Here is a 14,850-nt window from a genome sequence, read left to right on the forward strand (position 1 = left end):
GTCTCTGAGTCTTCATACTATAATTAATGCAACAAACACACACTGCATTTTCTGAATAAGTGATATACCTGGAAGTGTAAGTCGTGAAGTGAGCATTAATTTGATAGGAGACATGACATATATGAGGTTATCTGAACTAGTACTTTGTTAAGACACAGACAAAAAGATGCAAAATACCATACAGAAGAAACATTTTACAAAACAATTATGTGTTTACATATAATGTCCTGGGGTGCATGTTCATTTATAGATGGTTTGTCTATAATTTGAGGCAAAAGCTCTGTGTCTCTGTGTCAAAAGCTCTGTGGCCACATTCTTTCCGGCCATAAAAAGATCTTATCAGATGGTTTCCAGGGTGACTGAAGAATCTCCCTCTGTTGTGTTGGGGGGGAAGGTATGCTAGTGAGCACAACTTTCAAAACATATTTGTTAAATGTAACTGGCGATTGTGTGTTTGATTCGCCTGAGTCGCTACAGATGAATAGAAAGTTCAAAAGAACAGTATTTATCTGAAATGGAAAGCTTTTGTAACATTGTACTACCGTTCAAAAGTTTTGAGTCTGTAAGACATTTTTTTATTCATTTATTCAGCAAGGATACAATACATTAAAATTAAATGATATAAAAAGTTACAGTATAGATTTGTATAATGTTGCAAAAGCTTTATATTTCAGATAAACGCGGTTCATTTGAACTTTCTATTCATTAAATAATCCTGAAAAAAAATTGACACAACTGTTTTCAACTTTGTTAATAATAAAAGTTTGTTGAGCAGCAAATCGCCATATTAGAATGATTTCTGAAGGACCATATGACCAAAGACTGGAGTAATGATGCTGAACATTCAACTTTGAATCACAGAAATAAATTGCATTTTAAAATAGAAAAATAGACACAACAACACTCTTTTTGCTGTATTTTGGATCAAATAAATGCAGGCTTGATGAAAAGAAGTGTCAAAAACAATCAAAATAGTTTCCAAACTTTTGACTGGTAGTGTATGTCAGTTGTATTTTGATATAAATATATGTATCATTGTGGCATCCCTAATATATATATATATATATAATAGGGATGCCACAATTCTCAATATATACATTGAACCATTCGGTACGGCATTCATGGTTCAATACGCGCTTGTGAATTGCGTTTTTTTTCTTCTTCTTTTTTCTGGTTGTGCATTAAATTAGTTCTTTATATTTCTCTCCAATTGAAGTATTTCTCTCAGTTTATTTCGGCTCTGTTTGAGTGTGCCTGTGAGTCTACATGCTGATACGGGCAAATATCTAATCATATCCACTAAAGTTACAGGGTGTTTAGCCACGCTTGAAATGCTGGTGTTCAGAGAGTTACGCTCACGGTACACTATAGTTATTTACAATCACAAAAGTTCATTATTTGCATGCGTTTTAAAGCCTTGCCGGTTAAACATTTCATTTGCGTGCTTATCCACTGTTTTACATGCGTTGAGCGTGCGCACTAAAAGCCTGTCAAACACACGTGATTCCTGGACTAAGTAGTCAAAAAAACTTTAATACAGTAGCTTTTAATCGGTGTATATTGTATATTGAAGACTATGTAGTTTTAATTTTAGCCTACATGTATTCATTCAATTTCATACTTAAATGCTGCTGCTTAAAAATAAATAAATAAGATTAAAATAAAATATTTTTTTAATGATTCTTTTAAATGAATTATCAATAGAAATTAATAGAAATTGGACTTAAAGGTGCACTATGTAGTATTTTTGCAGTAAAATATCCAAAAACCACTAGGCCAGTGTTATATATTTTGTTCAGTTGAGTACTTACAATATCCCAAATGTTTATTTATGTAATAATGTAAATACAAACTATTTGTAAATTGTGAGAAAAGGGCTATTTTAACTAAGGACCGGGACGTGTCAGCATAGGGTTTGAGGGAGTCGCCTGTCAATCGCGTCATTTCTGCGTTACCCTGCGTTTTATTCTGCAGAAGCGCTTTTCTCTTGGCAGTGTCACAGCAGCGCCGAGCGAACGCACAGAGGAACGTCATAACATAATTTTAAACACACTTAAATGTATCTGATATGATAAAAAGAGCTGCTTTACCTGACCGGAAAAAGCGGAAGTGCGAACACCCGGCGACTGTATCCCGTCGTAATAAAAGTCCCGGTGCTCGTGAGCCGTGTTTTTGTACAACAATCGCTCCAGCAGCCCTGATCAGCCCCACAACACTCGGTCTTGCTCTGCTTCACACCACACTAACGTTAATAACCGCATCCATGAACATGATTTCTGCCCGAGTCCTTTTTTCCACCGGCTGTGAGGTGAAGACCACATGTCCCAAGATACTGAGCTCACACCTGGCGTCATCAAACTACGCCTTTGTTAAGAATAGGCGCCCTCCAGTGGACGGAAAGTTGCATAGTGCACCTTTAAATATATAAATAAATGATGCAATTAACAGTACATTTTTCTATAGTGAGTAGAAAATATATAAATAATAAAGTAACTTAATAGAGACTAATGTTAGATATATAATAGTATTTTTTTGTGTTTAATTTGGTGTTTAGAAAAGACAGATATATTTCATTTTCGGGATGTGGGTCCCTCACACGAGGCTGTTCATATTTGGGGGTCCATGACATTTTGAAAAGCCCTGCCCTAGTCATTTTTATAGTCTGCAGGAGCCCTGAGATAATTCCTTTAATATCAACAATGTGAATTAATGATCATAAATTCACAAGGATGTGATGTCATCCACATCAAATAAAAATAACCACACTGATAAAGATGGAGTACAAAACAAAATTTACACAGGAAGTAACAAATACGTGCAGTTGCTTGAGTTTAAGCTGTGATCAGCTGCCTGTACAACTACTGTGTTTTTGTCTAACTAGACTTTATTTGCTGGTGAAGCTGTTTGGCGGCGTGGAAGTGGCTGAGTTTTCCTCTCGTCTGAGCCCAAGTGAACGGAAAAAAACACTGAAAGATTTTGAGCAAGGGAAGATCCCAATGTACGTATGCCTTAATTATGTGCCAAAATAATATGCAAAATGTTAAAGCCCAAAAAATGTGTGTGTGTGTGTATATATATATATATATATATATATATATATATATATATATATAATTTGTATTTGAGTGAATTAAGTGAATTACTGTCATTTAATTTATTTTCCCCCAAAAAAGTAAAGAAAGGGATTACTTTTTCGGAAATGTAATTACAGTTTCAGTACAGTAAGTTTGGAAATGTTCAGGTTTTTGAAACTAGTCTCTTATTCTCGCCAAGCATTTATTTGATTAAAAATACAGTAAAAACAGTAATACTTTTAGTAAAAATTATTATCATTTAATATAGTAATTAATTAATTAATTTAACTAGTTTCTGTTGTAATAATTTTAATTGTAAATGTAATTTATTCCTGTGATGCAAAGCTGAATTTTCAGCATCATTAATCCAGTCAATATCAGAAAGAGTTCTAATAATTTCTTATCATCATCAATGTTAATTATTATCAAAACGCAAACCATTGATGTTAAAATATGTTTTTAATTTAATCTTCTCCCTTTAACAGGGTTTGATTATTAATTAATTGCTGAATTACCAATTATTAATGGAAATCAAATGTGTATGCAGTAATGCTTCTCCTTAACCAACCTTTGTGAATGTTGAGATGTTTTACTGTGTCTGAATGATAACTTATAACAGATTTCCTCCTGCTGTCGATTCTAAATCTATTCTTTTTTGTATGTTATATATGTCAAAATCTGTGTAAATAATAGAAAGGTCGCTGATTTACACTTGCAATTCAGTGTCGTGATGGTTTTAAAAAATATTCTGAAGGTAGTAAAAAAGGTATTAAAAAGTAGTAAATTTAACTTAAGGATTGCTGTATATACCCTGTTTAATTAGGTGGGATTTAGAAAGTAGTTAGTAATAAATAATGTGATACTTTTTAGTGTTTTATTGTTTTTTGTTTTATTGTTTTATTAGGATCCCCATTAGCGGCCCATTTAATGGCAACTTATCTTCCTGGGGTCCTCTTTTAAAATTATTCACAACATAAAATCACACAAATTACAATCAAAATAATTCAAACATTGCACTTACATTCAGAGAGAAGAGAAAAAAAAGACAATTTACAGCTGGCACTAGATTACTTGCAGCAGTTCCTTGGTTACTGTCCTCTTAAATTTGTATTTGTTCTGAATTCTGCATGATGAGATAGAAAGTCTAATCCAAATAGATATTGCTCTGTAAAGTGATGTGCGTTTCAAAAAATTTGTCCTGGGAAGTGGAAGTTTTATATCACCACCTAGTGCCTGCCTGGTGGCGTATAGGTGTCCACTTCCTACAAAAACAAACTGCTCAGAGAGAAACTGTGGCTGTTTCATAAATACTGCATTCCACAACTTTAAAAGTAATCGTAATTTAATTTTGTCGTCAACTGTGAGCCAAGAAAGACGTTTATGCATCAGGGCCACGTTAGTCTTTAAAGAGCACTGGAGGACAGTCCTTGCTGCCCTATTTTGTGCCACTTGAAGCTTACGAAGATGTTTTAGTGATGTAGACAACCATATAATTGGACAGTTTTCTAAATGGCACAAAACGAGACTGGACCACCTGTCTAGCAATGGACATAGGAATATATGACATACATTTTCTGGACATTGCAATACCCTTCCCCATTTTAGCTATCATTCCATCAATATGAGCTGAAAAAGACAAGTAAGAATCCAAGGTGACGCCCAGTAACCTGGCTTGCGTCACTTGTCTTAGCTGCAGCCCATTGACTGACAAGTTCAGAGATGGCTGGGTAGTTGATTTCAATCTATTCCAGAAAAACATAGATGTTGATTTGTCAACATTTAAAACTAATTTGTTATCTTTTACCCACTTGCTTATATTCTGCAAAACATGATTTAATAGATTTGAAACATCATGAGGATTTTTTGCAGAACAGTACAGTGTGGAATCATCTGCATACATAACAACAGTGGAATATTTTACAATAAAAGAATAATAATAATGCGTTCGATTTATATAGCGCTTTTCAAGGGACTCAAAGCGCTTTACATTGAAGGGGGGAATCTCCTCAGCCACCACCAATGTGCAGCACCCACCTGGATGATGCGACGGCAGCCATATTGCGCCAGAAAGCTCACCACACACACCAGCTGATTGGTGGAGAGGAGACTGAGTGATGAAGCCAATCAGGAGAGGGGGAAGATTAGGAGGCCATGATGGACAGGGGCCAGTGGGCAAATTTGGCCAGGATGCCAGGGTTACACCCCTACTCTTTATCGAAGAACATCCTGGGATTTTTAACGACCACAGAGAGTCAGGACCTCGGTTTAACGTCTCTTCCGAAAGACGGTGCTCTTTGTCAGTATAGTGTCCCCATCACTATACTGGGGCGTTAGGACCCACACAGACCACAGGGTGATCGCCCCCTGCTGGCCTCACTAACACCTCCTCCAGCAGCTACCTGGTTTTCCCAGTTGGTCTCCCATCCAGGTACTGGCCAGGCTTAGCCCTGCTTAGCTTCAGTGGGAAACCAGTCTTGGGCTACAGGGTGATATGGCTGCTGGTAAATCATTTGTAAAGATCAAGTATAGCAAAGGCCCAAGGCAGCTTTTACCACAATGTATTGTCTTAGTAGATGAATATTGACCATTAAAGAACACCCGCTGCTTCCTATTGGATAGGTAACTCGCCATCCATGACAGAGACGAAGGTGTAAAACCATTACATTCTAATTTTAGTGATTGTAATTATTATAGTAATCTAATTACACTGTTGAAGATATTACTAGTAGCTAGTAATGAATTACTTTTTTAACTGTGTATATATGTATTTTGTGTCTGTAATGATGAAATATTGGTGATGTTTGTCATTTCAGGTTGATATGCACAGATGCTGCTGCCAGGGGCATTGATATCAACGGCGTGAAATGTGTCATTAATTACGATGCTCCTCAATACATCCGAACATACATTCACAGGCAAGTCAAAAATATTCTGGTAAAAAATCAATAAATCCATTGATTTGATTTGAAAATTATTATTATTTTTATATGATTCGGTGTATCTTTACTGCGTTTTCATCTGCAGGGTGGGCAGAACAGCGAGAGCAGGGAAAGCTGGGTTGGCGTTCACCTTCCTTTTAAAAGTCCAGGTCAGGTTTTTGTCATGACTGGAATTCAATTTAACAGTTGTGATTTAGTTGTGTTTGTTCTTCCAAACAATTACATTTTTTTATGAGCAATTTACATGTGATAAGTTGCTCTAACTGATTATGTCACAAAAATTGTGCTTGAATACCTTTAGTCTTTGTTCATGTTTCAGGAAACAAGGTTTTTGCAGATGGTGTCAGACGCTGGCAGTCCTGGCATAAAGAGGCAGCTCGTGCAGCCAGGAAGTCTTAAAGGAATGGAGGCTCGCTATGAGCAAACGCTGGCGGAGCTGGGCAAAGCTGTGAAGGTAAAAGCAAAGCTGCAGAGCTGTCTGAGACCTTATTGGCAGGTGTTCCCGTCATGGATTAAACCTGTTCCTGGATTAAAGACATGCTTTTGTCTGGGGAACCTGAATTATGCAAATTTACACAGTAGGTTTTTGCAGAATTTAAGAATTTTTCAATCTGCCAAATTCATGAATATGATTATGAATTGAATTGACAGGAATATACATTTTTCTAAATTGCAGTAAATGAAGCCACTTGGGGCTTATTTTTGGAATAACGAAAGTTATTCATTATATCTAATTTATTTAATTCATTAAAAGTTAATTTATTTCAATTTTTTATTATAAATATGTAATGTTAATTGATTTTGCTAATTAATTTTTTTAGACACATTTTAAAGGCTTATTATAAGGTAAATTCTGGGAAATGATTGTCCATAAAATTAAAGTTAATTCTCTAGTTAAATTGAAATTTATATTAAACAAATTTCTATAGATGGCATTGCTGCCATTGTTTGTTATTAGTATCTGATTTTTATGATGTGGTTAAATAATACTGATAAAATGTATTAAGCTACACTTTAGCATAGCAGCTACGTGAATTTTTTTTCCTAAAAATTCTAAATTCAAAAATTGAATTACAATTATGCATCAGGTTTTTTTCTCCCTCAAATTCTACAGAAAAAGACTGAACATGCTACAGTAAAATCCTGTTAACTGTAAATTACCTTACCATATACAGGTCCTTCTCAATAAATTTGCATATTGGGATAAAGTTCATTATTTTCCATAATGTAATGATAAAAATTAAACTTTCATATATTTTAGATTCATTGCACACCAACTGAAATATTTCAGGTCTTTTATTGTTTTAATACTGATGATTTTGGCATACAGCTCATGAAAACCTAAAAAAATTAGCATATTTCATCCGACCAATAAAAGAAAAGTGTTTTTAATACAAAAAAGTCAACCTTCAAATAATTATGTTCCGTTATGCACTCAATACTTGGTCGGGAATCCTTTTACAGAAATGACTGCTTCAATACGGCGTGGCATGGAGGCGATCAGCCTGTGGCACTGCTGAGGTGTTATGGAGGCCCAGGATGCTTCGATAGCGGCCTTAAGCTCATCCAGAGTGTTGGGTCTTGCGTCTCTCAACTTTCTCTTCACAATATCCCACAGATTCTCTTTGGGGTTCAGGTCAGGAGAGTTGGCAGGCCAATTGAGCACAGTAATACCATGGTCAGTAAACCATTTGCCAGTGGTTTTGGCACTGTGAGCAGGTGCCAGATTGTGCTGAAAAAACAAATCTTCATCTCCATAAAACTTTTCAGCAGATGGAAGCATGAAGTGCTCCAAAATCTCCTGATAGCTAGCTGCGACCCTGCCCTTGATAAAACACAGTGGACCAACACCAGCAGCTGACATGGCACCCCAGACCATCACTGACTGTGGGTACTTGACACTGAACTTCAGGCATTTTGGCATTTCCTTCTCCCCAGTCTTCCTCCAGACTCTGGCACCTTGATTTCCGAATGACATGCAAAATTTGCTTTCATCCGAAAAAAGTACTTTGGACCACTGCGCAACAGTTCAGTGCTGCTTCTCTGTAGCCCAAAGTGTCTTGACCTGGGGAATGCGGCACCTGTAGCCCATTTCCTGCACACGCCTGTGCACGGTGGCTCTGGATGTTTCTACTCCAGACTCAGTCCACTGCCTCCGCAGGTCCCCCAAGGTCTGGAATCGGTCCTTCTCCACAATCTTCCTCAGGGTCCGGTCACCTCTTCTCGTTGTGCAGCGTTTTTTGCCACACTTTTTCCTTCCCACAGACTTCCCTCTGAGGTGCCTTGATACAGCACTCTGGGAACAGCCTATCCGTTCAGAGATTTCTTTCTGTGTCTTCCCCTCTCGCTTGAGGGTGTCAATGATGGCCTTCTGGACAGCAGTCAGGTCGGCAGTCTTACCCATGATTGCGGTTTTGAGTAATGAACCAGGCTGTGAGTTTTTAAAAGCCTCAGGAATCTTTTGCAGGTGTTTAGAGTTTATTAGTTGATTCAGATGATTAGGTTAATAGCTCGTTTAGAGAACCTTTTCATGATATGCTAATTTTTTTGGGTTTTCATGAGCTGTATGCCAAAATCATCAGTATTAAAACAATAAAAGACCTGAAATATTTCTGTTGGTGTGCAATGAATCTAAAATATATGAAAGTTTAATTTGTATCATTACATTATGGAAAATAATGAACTTTATCGCAATATGCTAATTTTTTTAGAAGGACCTGTATGGTTAAAAACTGTAAATGCTTTACCTTCACAACATTCATTCATACATCATATGTCATTTTATGGTTTCTGGAATTAAAAACTATGAATTTGGGTATAATTTAGGGTGAAAAACAGTAAAACAACATATTTTCAATAATTTTATTTCTTCTCATGTTTGCTATCAGTATATGTATGAGTGTTTTGTGTTACATTTTCTGATATTTGTTTCATCTTTAATATCATGGTAGTTATTAGTAAATTTTAGGTTGAATGTAAAAAAATAAATAATAATAATTATGGTACTTCAAGTAGATAAACATTTTAAGATGTAAACTATATACAGGCACCAGTATGTACAACAAGAAATAGTGTCACCATATTTTTGGCAACCACAATATCTGCAGTGTTATTGCCATAAACTTGTAATGATTTTTTTATAGTGTTTGTTCTTGTTACACAGACTTATCTTAAATGCAATTACAAAAGCTTTAACTGTACTTTATACTTTGGGGCTAATGTTGCTATTTCTTTGTTTTTAAGGAGGAAAATGCGAGGAAACGTTTCTGAGCACCATTTGACTGAGCTGTACATCTGCCTTTGAATGATGACTTCATGCCTTGTTTCTCAAAGAAAGCAATATCTGAACTATGATGTAATGAGCTACAAAAGTTTTTAATAAAATGTGAAAAGGCTCAAGCTTGTTTCTTAATGCTTTGAAATTAAATTGCTACATTTTGTGCCCGAAGAACGGTAAGAGACTCTTAATTAGTGCATTTTCAAGTAAAATAAAATCATATAGACAGAACTGGGAAAGAAATTAAAGGGTTAGTTCACCCAAAAATGAAATTTACTGAGTCATTAGGGTGAGTCATTAATGACTCCCTCTAATGTTGTTAAACCTCCATTCATCTTTGGAACACAGTTTAAGATATTTTATATTTAGTCCGACAGCGTATCTAAGTGTATGCACACTATACTGTCCATGTCCAGAAAGGGAATAAAAAGATCATCAAAGTAGTCCATATGTGACATCAGTCAGCGGATTGATTCATGATTTGGATTGTGTGTCAAACTGCTGAAATCACATGACATTGACAAGACCGTTTGAATCTTTATTTGAGGTTTGAAAACAAACGTGGAAGAGACGACAATGCTGAATAGAGTCCTAGTTTTTGCTATTTTTGGACCAAATATTTATTTTCGATGCTTCAAGCGATTTTAATTAACTTTAAGGCATCTTTACACAGCAAACGCGGCACAGAAACCGATTCTGCAGCGGCATAAAATCACAAAAAGGTGCATTTACACAGACCGTTTAATCCTTCTCTGAAGCGGCATAAATGCATTTACACAGGAATTAAAATTGCGGGTAACAATGCGTTGATTATTTAAAACTTTTTAAAAAGTGTTATAAATTAATTAAACACAAATAATGAAATACTGTATAAATAAATAAATAGGCCTAAAATAAAAATACAGAATTTTAAATTATTTTGTTGTGCTTGCTATATAGCGCTTTTGATGTTTGTCATAATTCTGTAGGCCTAGCCGACTGTAATTCTGTAGTTCTTCCAAAGTTTTTTTCAAAGAAACAGAAAGTCACTTTAGAGCAGTCACAACAAATGTTCAGAGGTGTCGCATTCGTGGGGGATACACCCACACACTTTCCGGTGACAGGTTTCAACACCCGCTCTTTTTCTGCTGTTTTTCCGCAGTTTTCCACAAATGCCATACTGCAGTCGCTCCTCCGTTTCTCTGGCCACTCTGTCTGCTGGCTGCTGCTGCTTCCCCTCCCTTTATGCTTAAAGGGTTACTTCAGCGATTAGCATATGGCTTTGTATCAGTAGAAACCCTGAAGTATAATCAAATTATTGTGCTTTCCCCCCTTATATCCCCCTGAGACAAGAGATTTATGCATTTTATTTCTGGAAAAAATCCTCCTATGATGCAAATTGACTATATTTGCATCATAGGAGGAATGTTTGGAATAAGGCTAAAGACTACAGCCAGCAGAGGGAGCCATTTCCGGATGTTTTGAACTCGCGCATGGGGGATGGGTTACACTCATGGGTTACACTCAACTCGCAGGGAGAGCTCAGCAGGCAGCTGTAGGCACTCATTTAAACGTAGCTATGGTGAGCAATGTAAGTGTTTTAACTTCTCAAATTAATTTCTATGAAAGTTAAGCTTGCAAAGGCATAAACTGAAACGCGTCCCAGACTGAACTCGCGTTGTGAATGTATGCCGCGAGTGTAGTCGCGATTACCTCAGCTCTCATCACAAGCTCATTTCTCTCACTCCTGCAGTCAGTGCTCAGTGCTGTGATACTCGCGCGGTGACTCACTCATTATATTGAACAGACACGTTCAGGTTTTAATTGTAGTGTCTTCAACTCAGTCACAGTAATCCAGTAACTTAGGTGGCTTTGGGAATGGCCTAACAGGGCAGCGAAGCATTCTGTGAATTGTAGTCTTTCATCCCCATGAGACAAAAAATACATTTTCTGTCTTTTCTCAGTCTAGAAAGCACCAAATTCAAAAATAATTTCACATTTCTACTACATTGATGACCCAGTTTAAATACAGATTCATCTTCCCAGCGCTGAAGTACCCCTTTAATGCTCTTTAAATGTTTTTGCATTGTGAAAAGTTTCGGTGCATAGGAAGGACCTGTCCGCGGTCGTTCTTCGTCTGACCAAAGAAGAGCGCGGACTCTCCATTATAGCATCAGGCTGCATAGCCTCTCTCTGAGCCCATAGACTGTAAAAGTGGTCAGGAATGTAATATTTCCCCAAAACAAAGTTTAGTTCTCAGCTCGTATAACATGAGCCCGAATATTTGACAATTCTGTTTAGTTGTGAACAGAAAAACGTTACACACGTCAATCCATACCGACGATTTTCGCTATTTATTAAATAGGCCTATAGCCTACAGACAGTTAGGCTATTTAATTAAAAAAGAATGTTATAGGCTAATATTTAAACATAGCATACCTGTGACATTATTGGTTACGTTTTCTTTAACCCTTTTTCCAACGAAATTAAATTAATTAAATTTCGCTCTGTAATTTTTTGCCATAGGCTATACAGATATAGGTGCAATACATAGCCTCATTATAAACTATAAACGTTCTACTTTTATGTCACAATAACAACAAAGCTTTTCTTTCTTTTGTTTTTGCTGTCATTTAATTCATATGTGCATTTGTATTTATTTTTTTTATTTATTTTGTTATCTGCCCTCATAAAAATAAAAACCTTATAGTATTATCACAATGCACTTGAATAAAGTTAAAGGTGTAATCTGCCGGTTGTCCTGTAGGCGATCTCATAACTCTCTCTTCTTGATACACTTTACGATTACTCCAGAGCACTCGTAGATCTACGATCATTTTCAAGTACAAGCCTACTTAAGTTACGATGCTTTTGGGAAACGCAGCCCTGGCTGACTGGCGGTTGTCACGACAATGATGTAGTTTAAGGCGGCACAAGTTCGCGTTCATTTACTCTGAATCAAAACCGTTTCTACATCGCCTTTGGGCCGAGGTGGGTCAGACCCGGCATATTTTAAGTCTGCTTTGCGTCTTTACACAGAATTTTGAGCAGACACAGACCCGCTTTAAAGCCGCCTTAACTCGGCTGTGTAAAGGCACCTTTAGTGCTATTATTCATTGGGATCTTGTTGTATTCATTACCAGTAAAGACACACTTCATCAATCCTTTCACAAAGGTGATGTTTAGACTTAAGATGTACAATGCTAATTATTTTGTATTTATTTATTTTCAGAACTTCATCTCCATGAAAATCGTCAAACCCTTCAATTAGAGTGCAGGAGGAGTTCAGCTTTTTGTCATTTTATTCATGTAATGTATTTGGCATTTCACACAGTGAACAGAAATGGTTCATTTTCTTTATGACAATCAGACCATTAATACAGTGTTGGTTTTGTCGTGGTTGTTTAGGTTTTTACCATTAATCACTCTTTGCACCATTATTAAATTCCATCATGAATTTTCAGTTTTTGGTTCAGGTTTCACTGATGTTTGGAAACATTTGTACACAAACCATGAAGTGTTTTCTATTGTGAAAGTCTTTTATTGTATTATATTCTCAGATCATTTTAAAGTTTATTGGTTAAATGTTTAAAATTGTTAAATAAAGACATGGTAATATGTGTTTTAAGTGTGTCAATTTGTCTTAAATTAGATTTCATTATTTTGTCATTTTATCAATAAAAACAATAAAAATGTTCCATTTACATTATCTAAGGGCACACAAATGCAAGTATTCTGGGATTGTGATATGATCAGAGTTTACTGGATGGAGATTCAGAAGATTATTGGTAAATCTTTTGCCCTTTCTCTGAGTATCTTTTGAACTGTAAAGCTGCGTTTTCTCTGCGTTATGATTTTCACCTAAAGTCTAATGCTTTCTTGCATAAATGTTCTCCTAGAACTTAGGAATGTATGTTGAATGCCTTTAATCTCTTGATTTCTGTTCATTCTGGTCCTGTCGCTCATTATACCTTCAGATTGTTCACCATTGTATGAGTTACAGTAAGATACCTGTCCCACTGTCGTGTTATTGTAAAAATATTGCAAAACAGAAACAAAAAATGGCACTTAAACATGGTATATTTTAGCAGTGAAAAAAAAAATTCAAATACATTTTATATTATTTATGTCCTTGTTCAAGCTCTTTTTCTGAACATCTGCATGATTGAAAATGTAATGTTGAGTTTCAGTTCAATAAAAAAGTGAATACCGGTAGTAAGTGACTTATATTTTAGATAGATATTAGGCATTATATTTTACCTCATGTACTGCACATGATGATTTTACATGTTTAAAGTATAAAGTATACTTTAAAAAGTATAAAACTTGCATTTCAATGAGGAAAAATGAACTGAATGCACCAAGAAAAGCTTTTGACAGAGCACAGTACCCGAGAACAATCCTTCTCAAGCCGGTCCAGGACCCAGTTGTTCAAAAGTTTGGTCTAGATTTGGAAAACCCGTGTTTTGCTATCCAGAATCAGGTAATCTTTCTTATTTTTGTGCTGGAGCACTGCTAATCCGGATTTGCAGTGCTCCAAATGGGGTTACTTTCATAATGTAGGATGCTAGCTATAAAGAACCACAGGTATAGAAGAGTCTAAATCTATTGACTCTCTTCATTTTAAATTTATATGGAAAAAAGAATTGGAACACATCAGCAGGAAATCTTCAACACAGTCATAGTCTTCTCTACAGGAGGTTTAAATGTTTAATGTTTGTTTTTTTAAATAAATTGGTTGAAAAAGTTTAATGGGGAATTCCGTTTGTTTCTGGATTATTAGTTTGATTTTTAAGAACCTTTTATTTTTTGCTTTGATGTGATTTTTAAAATTTCAAACTTTAAAGCTATGAGTCATGGAAGCTGGTGTATAGACGGTTTCATCGAACGCACGCGCGTTGCTACGGTTACGCGCCTGGCCCGAAGTTAACTTCCGGTCTGTGTCTGTTTGTATGGCGCACTACTCAGTAGAAATACATTTTAAAGTACTATTCTTGGTTAACATGATATAAATATTAAAAATCAAGCAGAGAGCACATGACACAAGTTTCCCAACATTATTCTTATATTATGAAACAAAGAAACATGTTATGCCGACGCATTGCATAATTGAAAGGCGAGTGCGCATGCATAGGCTACTGTGAACCCACCGGTAAAATGATGTTCGTTCAAATCCAGCTCAGGCATGACATAAATCTGTAGCTTACTATACTTGTTGTAGCCATTAAACAATGTTTTTTTTCTTCTTCATATTTATGTTTAAATATTATAATATTATTTTTAGATCTCATCTGATTATGATAGGCTATAAGTGCAAAGATGCGAGTGGGTCAGAAATGATTTTGGTGGTTATATTTAGTTTAATATTAAGTTTTGTTTTGTAAAAAGCCTTTCTTTCGTTTTGTACAAATTGTCTCTTAATTTTAATAAAGGGTTCTTCGGTTAATTTCATGTATTTAATTAATAAGAAATAAATAAGTAGACTAGGTCGCGGAAGCCATCGCTTTCATCATGAACTGAAGCGCGTCTCAAACTGAAACTCGGCAGGCTTGCCTCACAGACATGAGGAATATGTAGCCTA

General features: G+C 35.9%; 1 protein-coding gene across 3 annotated transcripts in view; it reads left to right on the top strand.

The window, feature by feature from the left end:
* The window catches only part of ddx51 (DEAD (Asp-Glu-Ala-Asp) box polypeptide 51), a 38,086-nt gene extending 24,764 nt beyond the window's left edge, over window positions 1-13,322 (top strand). The window contains exons 12-17 of one of the 3 annotated variants that reach the window (XR_010897494.1): window positions 2,882-2,998; window positions 5,888-5,989; window positions 6,099-6,162; window positions 6,333-6,467; window positions 9,257-9,368; window positions 12,502-13,322. Coding sequence is in view for 2 of the 3 variants with exons in the window: in XM_067413095.1 (XP_067269196.1) it covers window positions 2,882-2,998; window positions 5,888-5,989; window positions 6,099-6,162; window positions 6,333-6,467; window positions 9,257-9,283 (445 nt within the window). In the remaining variant the exon portion in view is untranslated. Of the gene's footprint in view, window positions 1-2,881; window positions 2,999-5,887; window positions 5,990-6,098; window positions 6,163-6,332; window positions 6,468-9,256; window positions 9,413-12,501 lie in introns of those variants that run through there. The other 2 variants (XM_067413095.1, XM_067413097.1) reach the window with 2 other exon arrangements.
* The last annotated feature ends 1,528 nt before the right edge of the window (window positions 13,323-14,850 follow it).

The sequence above is a fragment of the Pseudorasbora parva genome, chromosome 13 (genome assembly GCF_024679245.1).
Source record: "Pseudorasbora parva isolate DD20220531a chromosome 13, ASM2467924v1, whole genome shotgun sequence".
Taxonomy (NCBI): domain Eukaryota; kingdom Metazoa; phylum Chordata; class Actinopteri; order Cypriniformes; family Gobionidae; genus Pseudorasbora; species Pseudorasbora parva.